Genomic DNA, 12,881 nt, shown 5'->3' on the forward strand with positions numbered 1-12,881 from the left:
TTCATTTAAATGTCGACGGATAGTTCGCGCTGACACTGATGCTCCCTGAGCCTGCAGGACAGCTTGAATGTCTTTGGAACATGTTTGGGGCTGCTTATCCACCATCCGGACTATTCTGCGTTGCAATCTTTCATCAATTTTCCTCATCCGTCCACGACCAGGGAGATTAGCTACAGTGCCATGGGTTGCAAACTTCTTGATAATGTTGCGCACTGTGGACAAAGGCAAATCTAGTTCTCTGGAGATGGACTTGTAACCTTGAGATTGTTGATATTTTGCCACAATTTTGGTTCTCAGGTCCTCAGACAGTTCTCGTCTCCTCTTTCTGTTGTCCATGCTTAGTGTGGCACAGACAGACACACAATGCAAAGGTTAAGTGAACGTCTCTCCTTTTTATCTGCTTTCAGGTGTGATTTCTATATTGCCCACACCTGTTACTTGCCCCAGGTGAGTTTACAGGAGCATCACATGCTTGTAACATTCTTATTTATCCGCAGTTGTGAAAGGGTGCCAATACTTTTGTCCAGCCCATTTTTGGAGGTTTGTGTGACATTATGTCGAATTTGCTTTCTTTCCTCCCTTTTTTTGTTTTGTCCCAATACACACAAAGGGAATAAACATGTGTATAGCAAAACATGTGTTAATGCAATACGTTTCGTGAGAAATACATGATTTCCTGGAGAAATATCAAGGGTGCCAACAATTTCGGCCATGACTGTATATATATATATATATAAACACCGTCAGGGGCGGACTGACCATTTGGAAACTCGAGCACTGCTCGAGGGCCCGGGGTCAGTAGGGGGCCCCATGAGATGCCCCTGGTACCTTTTTCATAGGCTTTTTTGAGTTTGGGCAAGGACACAGGGGCCCCGTGATCCCCTATTGCCCGGGGGCCCCATGAGTTGTCAGTCCGCCCCTGGACACCCTATATATATATATGTAAGCTCCAAAGAGCAGGGCCCTCTACTCCCTCTTGTACTGAACTGTATTGTTACTGTACTGTCTCCCTCCATAATTCCATGATGTAAAGCGCTGAGCAAACAGTCCTGTATAATAATAATAATTATATATATATATATATACACACACATACACACACACACACACAATTTTCTTGATCATATATATATATATTTATATATATATATATATATGTTCAAGAAAATTGAGAATTTATAAGTATATGAAATATTTATATACAGCACAGGTAACAATTTAATGACACCTTGTATGTTAGTGCAAATAAAAAAAGTATCACGGACAGTACTCAATTGTTTCAATGACACCTAAATAATTTCATTATTACACAGAATTTGTTGTTTTCAATGCATTAGGGGGTGTGGTGTCTTGATTTTGTTTTTCGGTTTTTTTGCAAAGAAACGAACATCATATTAGAGACAGAGTATGAAATAAGTGATATTTGCAAAAAATTGGGATCTCCCATATTTTTGAGTCCCAGGACAAACCAAAATGATGAATTTATCCAGCGGGACTCCGGACAGCCATAAAAAAACCTTATTTTACATTATACAACAATATTTTTTCCATATCAAAAATCCATATCTATACCCCTCCCCCCGGTCACCTTAACTGTCAATTAACTTCATTCCTTCCTTTACCGCAGACTTCCCATTCTCTTTCATCTTCCTTCCTCTTTTGTTTGAACCAATGCAAATTGATTTTTTTTATATTGGTTGCGCAATTTTATAGTTATTTAAACAGTATAAACATTTTATTATCTATACTCTTGATGAAGGGGGCAAGTGAAAGCCCCTGAAATGCAAAGGCTATAATATATATATATATAGCATTTTAAAAAAAATTAACTTTTTTAACCCTAATGAACTTGTGGCTTGTGGAAGCCCCTGAAACACGTTGGAATGTATGACATTATTATTATTATTATTATTATTATTATACAGTATTTATAAAGCGCCAATAGTCCGCTCAGCGCTGTACATTACAAAGGGGGACAGAACATGTGACAGAACAATACCAATACAATGCAAAATATGAGGGGATCGAGGGCCCTGCTCTTTCGAGCTTACAATCTAGGAGGGAGGGGATGGTGGCACAGGAGGAGATAGCTGTGGGGGATGGAGTGGTAGGAAGAGTGGAGGAGGTCGGCAAGTTAGCAGGGGGTGGGGTAGGCTTCCCTAAAGAGATGGGTTTTCAGGGTGCACCTAAAGGAGAGGAGAGTAGGTGATAATCTGATGGGTTGGGGCAGGGAGTTCCAGAGAATGGGTGACACCCTGGAGAAGTCCTGGAGGCGGACATGGGAGGAGGAGACCAGGGAACTAGAGAGAAGGAGGTCTTGTGAGGAGCGGAGTGTGCGTGTTGGGTGGTACTTGGATATTAGGTCAGTGATGTAGTTCGGGGCAGTATGGTGGACAGCTTTGCACGTCAGTGTTAGGATTTTGAATTTGATCCGTTGCGCAATCAGAAGCCAGTGGAGGGATTGGCAGAGGGGGGAGGCGGAGATGGAGCGGTTGGAAAGGTGAATGAGTCTGGCAGCCATATTCAGGATTGATTGAAGCGGGGATAGCCAGCGGCGAGGAAGGCCAGTAAGGAGGGAGTTGCAGTAGTCGAGTCGTGATATGATGAGGGAGTGGATGAGCTGTTTAGTGGTTTCTGGCATAAAAATAAATATCCTATTTTGGAATCATAAACCAGTATGGTGCTCCATTCTCTATTCTTTTCTGTGGATTTGACCCAAAGCACCCAATTTGTGGCCCTTTTTTGGAGCAGCCTTGCCAATATTATACCCTGCTGTTGTAGATTTTCTTAACTGAATACAGGGCTTGGATCCCGCACCTCCCAGTTATATGTTCACACACATCAATAAAAACCTAGCAGGACTTTCAACTCTTCTGTGCTCTATACATAATTAAAAAAAAAACCCTAGCAGTCTAGGTATTGTCATAGGTATAGATGGTTCGAAATTTGGCCGGTTCTGCAGGGACCAGACGAGATTCGAACATCTATGGGCAGGCTGATTGTACCCAAGTCGATCCATTAATTGACTTGGATAAAATCAGCATGTCAGGTTTTGACATTCTGATTGTATCCATAATCACTGTGTTCTCCCAGTAGGGGTGGCTCTCCATGCACCACCACCCTTCCTTGCCAGGAGAATACAATAACTCCAAGGGAAGATTTCCCCATCAACACTGACTGTTGATGAGGGAATCAAGCAATTTTCTTTCCTGCAACCCAGACTGACAACAATGCTGTCCAGAGGTGCCCCCTGTTCTCTATAGTGCAGGGGGTGTGTTAATGGCCAGATCACCAGGTGAAAACAGAGGGGGAAAGAAGAAAAAAAAAAGAAAACTAATGCAGTTACCACAGCTTATGATTGGTAAGCTGCTATATATTACATATTTGGTTTGGGGTTTAAGACTGCTTTACCTTGATAATTCCTTTTGCGTGGTCTGGCCCTTTAATCTACATTACTCTAATGCAGGGGTGGGCAACTGTGGCCCTCCAGCTGTTGGTGAACTACAAGTCCCATCATGCTTCTGCCTTTGGGAATCATGCTTGCAACTGTCAGTTTTGCAATGCCTCATGGGACTTGTAGTTCTACAACAATTGGAGGACCAGAGTTGCCCACCCCTGCTCTAATGCCATTTAGATCCATAGGTTGAGTAGTTGAATGGGCAGCTCTGGTTTGTGCTCTTGTGTCTTGATTGTCCAGGGACCTTCCACATGGGCTGTGTCCGCTCCCTTCAGCAGAGGATCTTTGAAAAGCTCTTCTGCTGAATCAGAGCAGAAAATTACAAATGTCACCTTTTTGACATCCGTGCCAGTGGAGTTTTTTTTTCTGCATCTGACAGCAGACTGTAGAAGACCTGTGTTGGATCTATGGGCTGCCTGACGTAAACATCTACCACGTTCTCCTTGACCACCTCTGATCTATCACATTTAGGTCCAAAAAAGCAGAAAAGGATGCAGTCCACCTGGCCACAGACCTGCATGGAGCTTCCAATCAGGTCTGCCCGAAAAATTAAAAGGTGGACCTGACCTGAAAGTTTGCATGACAGGGGTCTAACATTAGAAATGAATTCAAATTGAAGACCTTAAGGTTTTGTGACGATTTTGCAACATTTTTGCGTATTATTCAAGCACTTTCTTTAGTTGTAAACTTTGTACTTCTTTACTTAATGGGATCTACTTTTGTTCATTTGTAGCCCCTACTTTTGCTGCAGAACTGACCAGTAATAAGACAGAATTGGTCTGGGAGGGAGAAACGGTGTCTTTCAACTGTTCAACACAACTTATAGATGCCAACTTTACCTGGCATGTGGATGGATCTTTCTTACCTGGAGGTGATCAATATCAACTTTTCATTGACTCCTCGGGACAAATCTCTACACTGATCATCAGCCCTGTCTTCAGAAATAACACGGGATCCTATACCTGTCAGGCCTATAATGCAACAATGAATGAGACCAGTAATGCTCTGAACCTGAGTGTGTCCAGTAAGTAATATTTTCTGTATTATTTATATGAGAATGCATGGTGGTTTTGTAAATATATTGTATTTCTTTATTATGGTAAGGACTACAAAAAAAGTTTAAAAGTAAAAAGGTTAAAACAAAATTTATATATCTATATACACACACACATACACACACACACACACATATATATATATATATATATATATATATATACACATACAGGTCTGGGACAAGGAGTCGGCAGGAGGGACGGCTGCCCTGGGGAGTCGGGAATTTGGGGGGTTGTGCTAGAAGGGGTGATTTGGAGGGGAGGATTTGTACTAGGAGGGTGGATTTGTGCTAAGAAGGGGGACTTGTGCTAAGAAGGGGGACTTGGAGGGGAGGATTTGTGCTAGTAGGGATGTTTGTGCTAGAAGGGGAAATTTAGGGGAAATTTGTGCTAATTGAGGGGATTTGGAGAATTCGTGCTGGGAACGGGGGATTTTTGGAGGGAGAGGATTTCAGCTTGTAGGGGGTGGGGTTGTACTGGAATAGGCAGGATTTCCCCTCCTAGCACAAAATCTCTCAATCAAAATTTTGACTTGCAAAGGGAAATTATGCTTAAGGGTTAGGTGTGAATTTTAATGCTCAAATTTCTTGTGGGGGAGGGGATGTTTGTTGAACCATAATGCTCATACATTAAGTGGGGGCACCTTTAGCATCTTCACCCTGAGCACTAGATGACCTTGTCCCTACTCTATATATATACACACTGTATGTGTGTGTGTATATATATATATATATATATATATATATATATATATATATATATATATACAGTTGTGTTCAAAATACTAGCAGTCAGACATCACTAACCGGATCAATCACTGTTTTTGGTAGAAATGATATTTCTACATGGCAAATAATTTACTAGCAGGTGTAGTAGAGTAATAGAAATCCAACAGACCGAACAGTCATGACATGCATGCTGCTGATTCTGTGTAATTGAATCACTAATTGAAAGGGGCATGTTCAAAATAATAGCAGTGTGGAGTTCTATTAGTGAGGTCATTCATTCTTTGAAAGACAGGTGGCAATTATTGCCCTTATTTAAGGAAGGAAGGCAGCAAATGTTGTACATGCTGGTTACAGTGCATTTCTCTCTAAAATTCTGAGGAAAATGGGTCGTTCCAGAGATTGTTCAGAAGAACAGCGTACCTTGATTAAAAAGTTGATTGGAGAGGGCAAAACATATAAAGAAGTGCAGAAAATGATAGGCTGCTCAGCTAAAATGATAGCAAATGCTTTAAAATAGCAACCAAAACCTGAAAGACGTGGAAGAATGCGAAAAACTACCATTGGAATGGATAGAAGAATAGCCAAAATGGCAAGGACTCAGCCAACAATCAGCTCCAGGAAGATGAAAGAAGGTGTGACGTTCCCTGTGAGTACTGTTACAATTAGAAGACGCCTATGTGAAACCAAGCTATCTGCAAGAAGCCCCCGCAAAGTCCCACTGTTGGAAAAAAGACGTGCTGAAGAGGTTACAATTTGCCAAAGAGCACATTGACTGGCCTAAAGAGAAATGGCGCAACATTTTGTGGACTGATGAAAGTAAGATTGTTCTTTTTGGGTCTAGTGGCCGGAGACAGTTTGTCAGACGACCCCCAAACACTGAATTCAAGCCACAGTACACTGTGAAGACAGTGAAGCATGGTGGTGCAAGCATCATGATATGGGGATGTTTCTCATACTACGGTGTTGGGCCTATTTTATCGCATACCAGGGATCATGGATCAGTTTGAATACATCAGAATACTTGAAGAGGTCATGCTGCCTTATGCTGAAGAAGAAATGCTCTTGAAATGGGTGTTCCAACAAGACAACGACCCCAAACACACCAGTAAACGTGCAACATCTTGGTTCCAGACCAACAAGATTGACGTTATGGAGTGGCCAGCCCAATCCCCGGATCTTAATCCAATAGAAAACTTGTGGGGTGACATCAAAAATGCAGTTTCTGAGACAAAACCAAGAAATGGAGAAGAACTGTGGAATGTAGTCCAATCATCCTGGGCTGGAATACCTGATCACAGGGGCCAGAAGTTGGGTGACTCCATGCAACACAGATGTACAGCAGTTCTCAGAAACAGTGCGACTACAACCAAATATTCATTAAGTCATTCAAAGGAAAGCAAAATCTTCAAACATTTTTCAGTTTATATAGTGAATGTTTGAGTTTGTAAAGAAGAATACAAACACTGCGATTTTTTTGAACCGTCTAATATTCGCTTTTCTTCAATTTTTTTAGAGGAACAACACAAATGTAATCTATTTATCTTCATGTTTTGATTTGGAATAGAATGTGTCGTGTTCCCAATGCATTTGTGTGGATGGAAATAATTAGAAGGATTTTGAGCTTTATTCACTTTTTTCAACACACTGCTATTATTTTGAACATAACTATATATATATATATATATATATACACGCACACACATATACAGAGAGAGAGAGAGAGTCAGTGTTCCAATTTTATTATCTTTTTGCAGGCTATATTCCAGCTGCTGTAGACATAGAAGAGGAGTTCCTAAGGAAAATAAACAAATTCAGATATAAACCCTTAGTGTGTGTTTGGATTGTGGGCTTGCTTGTGAGCACGGGCAATCCATAGTTACATAGTTAGTCTGGCTAAAAAAAGAAGAAAAAAAAAAAGGGCCATCCAGTTCAACCATTAAAAAAATAAAGTTATAATCCTATACCCACAGTTGATCCAGAGGAAGGCAAAAAACCCAGCAAAGCATGATCCAATTTGCCACTGCAAGGGGAAAAAATTCCTTCCTGATCCCCCGAAAGGCAATCGGATATTCCCTGGATCAACTTTACCTATAAATGTTATATCCAGTTATATTCTGTGTATCCAAGAAAGAATCCAGGACTTTTTTGAAGCAATCCACTGAGCTGGCCAGAGCCAACTCTTAAGGGAGTCTATTCCACATTTTCACAGCTCTTACTGTGAAGAAACCTTTCCGTGTTTGGAGATTAAATCCCTTTTCCTCTAGAATAAAGAGCGCCCCCTTGTCCTCTGTGATGACCTCAGGGTGAATAGCTCTACACCGAGTTCACTATATGAACCACTGATGATAATACACTGATCTAGTTTGTAAAGGACATTAAATATTTTAGCTCAGTTCACATGGGCAGTAAAACCTTGTGGTTGATCTGCATTTTTACTTCCCCCTGATTGCCCACCAACAGATAACATGGCGGTAAATCAGGTCTATGCAAACTGTATACACACTTTCACGGCCACAATGTTTCACTTTGTGATGCGACAAATCCAGGGCTTTTTTTTCTCAGAGAATAAGTGCAGAAACTCGCCCCTTCTGAGTTACCCCTTGTCTCCACCCCCCTACCCACCTCCGAGCACCATCCCTTCGTTCCACCCCCTACCCACCTCCCAGTATCACTTCTTTTAGAGAATAAAAGCCAATAATTATTTTGTATGGGATTTGCTAATGATAACAAGAAGAGCAGTAAAGTATACCCCCTGCAGCCAGCAACAATAGACCCCCCCCCCAACAACAATAGTTTCCCACAGCAACAATGGACCCTCACAACAAAATCCCACTCCAGCAACAACAGATCCATCAGCAAGCAACAATAGACCCCTCCCTCAACAGTAGATCAGTTCTGGTAACAAATGAACCCCCAGTAACAATAGATCCATCGCCAGCAACAATAGACCTCCACAGCAACAATAGATCACAATGCAAAAATAGATCCCCTCCAATGAAAGTAGATCCCTCAGCAGCCAGCATTAATAGACCCTCCAGCCTCCCTTGCCATTACATACATTCAGTGATGGAGGTGCCGGAACTGTGTTCCCCCTGGACAAATCTAATCCGGAATCTCATGTTTGGCAGCTGGTGCGCTTGCCAGATGCTCCCATTGAGGTCAATGGAGCTGGGTCATAACTGCGTGCCAACTGCATGGCACGCAGTTACAACACAGTATAGTAAGGGTTCATGTACACGGGGCATTTGGAAAACTCTTCTGAACGATGGAAACTGACTGCTGGAAAAAGTAGGTTAAAAATGTCAGTTTAGCCGCGTTTGCATACCACGTTTATGTGCGTTTGTGTTTAGGACCATTTTTAAAAGATAACCTCAGGAGACCTTCCCAAAATGCCCAGAATGCACTGAAAAACAGTAAATAATTAACTATTTCAGACATTTTGAGAGGAATAGAGAGAGCAGAAGCAGAGAGAGCAGTATGTGTTGAGATGACCAGTCTTTTCTGGTTGTATTCACTATGGATCCCATCATGAGCATAATGCGGCGCGTTCTACCATTGTTTCCTTCACGCGAAACCTGGAACTGACTTTGCTGGTGTACCGGGTCCATTTGAATACATGGAAAACGCTTTGCATGCATTTCTGATGATGAAAAAAGGCTCCGGACAGCATCTGGATATGGAACAGTTAAAAAACGCTTCTAAACACAAACGCTTCTAAACATGGTTAACCGCGTTTACACACGTTTACAAGCATTTGATGTTTGAAACACCAGTAAAATCTACTCCTGAACGCAATTTTGGTGTGTTAAAAAAACAACTGGAAACTCAACTGCCTGTAAACGACGATGTATACATGGACACATAGGAAAACATTAGGGAGAGTCCAGGGGCTGCTGAAAAAAACGCAGAAAAGCTCCTGAACGTGAGTTTATCAGCTGCAGTGTACATGGAGCCTAATACAAAATCTTTGGGATCAGAAAAAATAAGGCATCCAGAAGACGTCAGTATCTCCCACCATGATTGCTTTTCAGAGGGGAGTTGTGAGCAAGGGCTAACGTTACTGCTGCCATGGAACCCACCTTAACATTGATTTCCAGAGCGGCATCAGACCACGGCTTTGCCCAGCCAGGAGTAGGATATATTGTGAAGGAAACAATAGGTTGCAAAAAGCCAAAACTCTGGTGGAATTTATTTAACCACTTGCCATCCGCCTGCTGTTTATAAACGGCAGGATGGTGGCACTCCAGGGGCGGGTTGCCGTTCATAAACGGCACCCGCCTTCTCTAGCTGTGTGCGCTCCCTGGGAGAGCGCAGCACCCCGATTCGGTGCCCGCTGTGTCCTCCAGACACAGTGAAACACCGATCGCCGATCATGTGATCACTGATAGGCCAATCAGTGATCACATGCAAAGTAGTAAGCAAGATGTCACTTGCAACATCATTGCTTACTACGTGTGAAATCTGTGAATAATCACAGAGGTCACATGGTTCAAGGCTATTCACAACAGCCTTGTACCATGTGACAAGCTGTGACCAATCACAGCTCACTTAGTATTTTTCAATGGCTGCAAGAATGCAGACAGAGGGAAAGAGAAATGATTGCTTTTACATCCTATATGGGTGTAAAAGCAATCACTGTAAAAAAAAAAAATCTTCATCACCCCCCACAAGTAGTACAGTGTCACCATGGTACACTGTACTGCTAGGGTGACCGTATGTAAAAAAAAAACAAAAAACATAAATAGTAATATAAAAAAATAAAATAAAAATGTAAAAAAAAGTTTAAAAATTATAATTTTTGGTTATAAACTAATTTGGCTTATTTTGTTTTTACTAAAAAGATAACGGAATACATTTTGGCCAAGATTTATGATGAAAGATTATTTATTTGCAAAATTTTATAAGAAAAACACTTTTTTTCAAAATTTTTGGACATTTTCATTTACATAGCAAAAAAAATAAAAATCCCAGTGGTGAATAAATACCACCAAAATAAAGCTTTATTTGTCTCAAAAAAATGGTAAAAAATTCATATGGGTACAGTGTTGCATGACCGCGCAATTGTCATTCAAAGTGTGATAGCGCTGAAAGCTGAAAATTGCCCTGGGCAGGAAGGGGGTAAAAGTGTCCGGACTGGAAGTGGTTAAGAATAAATGGTAACAAATCAGTAATAGTAGCAGAATGACTGGACAAGTTGAGTATTGCTTGCTGAGACTTATCATTACGGAATACAGTGGGAAATGTGCCAAGGCGGCCGGCTGCCACTGCGGATTTATTGCTTGATAAAGTCTTCCAGTGTTTGGGACGTCTGTTTTTAATTTCACGTTATGTCCAAATAATGTTGCTCTTAGGTTTTCTATTGCTATAAGGTACAATACATGACATACATGCCAGAATGTTTCTAATATATATACTGAATAAAAAATAGCCACCTTGTTATGCAATCAAACACACATGTACCAAGCTAAATGACAAACAAAAAAATCCTGTATTCTAGAACAGCGTATTTAAACATTTTTTTAGTTGTGGTGCCCTTTAAAAGTATGCAAAATCTCAAGACACCCCAGTCTAAATGTAAAAAAATATAAATGTTACTTGTGAACAGGAAACCAGAGCCTGGGAAAATGCACACAACCACCTTGAAGAAATTAACTTCACATCAGAAGCCCCCTCCATGTAAGAGATCCCCCCATCACATCAGAGGGCCTCCTGTGCATCAGAGTTCCACCATTATACAAAATTATCTCTAAACATCAGAGGCCCCCCTATCACTACAGAATCCTGCTATCATGGCCTCCTATGCATCGGAGTCTCACCATCACAATAAAATCCCCTCTATATATCAGAGGACCCCTCCCCTTTTACTACAGAGTCTCCCCATCATGACCTCCTATGCATCAGAGTCCTACCAACTCAATAAAATCCCCTCTATATATCAGAGGCCTCCCTATAACTACAGAGTTTCCCCATCATGACCTCCTACGCATCAGAGTCCTACCAACTCAATAAAATCCCCTCTATATATCAGAGGCCTCCCTATAACTACAGAGTCTCCCCATCATGGCCTTCTATGCTTCAGAGTCCCACCAACTCAATAAAATCCCCTCTATACATCAGAGGCCCCCCTAATACAATAAAGTCCACCCCATCATGGCCTCTTATGCATCAGAGTCCCATCATCACAATAAAACCCCCTCTATACATTAGAGGCCCCCCTATTACAATAAAGTCCCCCCCATCATGGCCTCCTATGCATTAGAGTCCCATCATCACAATAAAATCTCCTATATACATCATAGGACCCCCTAATACAACAGAGTCTCCCCATTGTGGCCTCCTATGCATCAGAGTCCCACCATCACAATAAAATCCCCTCTATACATCAGAGGCCTCCCTGTCACTACAGAGTCCCTTTGTCATGACCTCCAATGCATCAAAGTCCCATCATCACAATGCAATCCCCTCTATACATCAGAGGACCCTCTATTACAATAAAGTCCCCCCCATCATGGCCTCCTATGCATCAGAGTCCCACCATCACAATAAAATCTCCTATATACATTAGAGGCCTCCCTATAAGTACAGAATCCCCCCATCATGATCTCCAATAAAATCCCCGCTATATATCAGAGGCCCCCTCCTTTTTTACTACAGAGTCTCCCCATCATGATCTCCTACGCATCAGAGTCCTACCAACTCAATAAAATCCCCTCTATATATCAGAGGCCTCCCTATAACTACAGAGTCTCCCCATCATGACCTTCTATGGTTCAGAGTCCCACCACCACAATAAAATCCCCTCTATACATCAGAGGCCTCCCTGTCACTACAGAGTCCATTGGTCATGACCTCCAATGCATCAAAGTCCCATCATCACAATGCAATCCCCTCTGTACATCAGAGGCCTCCATTCACAAAAGACAGTGTCAGAGGCCGCTCATCACATCAGAGTTCCTCCTATACATGAAAGACCCCATCACATCAGAGTATATCCATGACAGAGTCTGCCCATCATATCACAGTCCCCTGTCACCACATAGTTCCCCTTGGAACACAGGGTCCTCCCATCCATCGTTGATCTTGTGCTTGAGGCACCCTAGGGGTACCCATAGGGCACCCTGGTTGGGAAACACTGTGCTAGACTTTTGTATGAAAAAGTCAGCCTATGTATGGGTATTCATCAACGACTCCTGTACTGTATTCCGAGCACAAGCGTAAGAAATCTCCAATACCGGCTAGTGCCTAAACTTCTGCACATGTGCGTGTAGATCAGTGCATGTTCACAACAATACCTCCCACGAATGGTTCACCAATGCTCTTTAAAATATTATAATTCCATTTTTACTGTATCTTACAACAAAATTCGTGCACAGTTGCCATTTCTATTCCTGTAATGTATGCACATTTATAAAAAATTAATTGCAGTGATATAGACCCAAGGTTGGGCATATACGAGTAGAATTTTGTTCACATGGAAATTCTGAAAAAATTGTTTGTCAGAGCAATGAGACAGTACCATCAGACTCAAATTGTTTTTGTTCAATTTTCATGCCAATGGTTTGCATGTTAACATTTCAATGCGGGATGATGAAGTGATGTTTATGTTTATGAAGTTCTACTTCTAGATCATGTTCATTACAA

The 12,881-nt window shown here is 41.6% G+C and overlaps 1 protein-coding gene across 1 annotated transcript in view; it reads left to right on the forward strand.

Annotated features, from left to right (window-relative positions):
• LOC149443912 (cell adhesion molecule CEACAM5-like) overlaps nucleotides 1–12,881 on the forward strand; it is a 93,976-nt gene that overhangs the window by 33,224 nt on the left and 47,871 nt on the right. Inside the window, exon 4 of the mRNA XM_089655238.1 lies at nucleotides 4,191–4,481. Within this exon, the coding sequence (XP_089511364.1) occupies nucleotides 4,191–4,481 (291 nt within the window). The remainder of the gene's footprint in view (nucleotides 1–4,190; nucleotides 4,482–12,881) is intronic.

Source organism: Staurois parvus, unplaced genomic scaffold, assembly GCF_062004578.1.
Source record: "Staurois parvus isolate SC_StPar_1 unplaced genomic scaffold, SC_StPar_1.0 ptg000827l, whole genome shotgun sequence".
NCBI lineage: Eukaryota > Metazoa > Chordata > Amphibia > Anura > Ranidae > Staurois > Staurois parvus.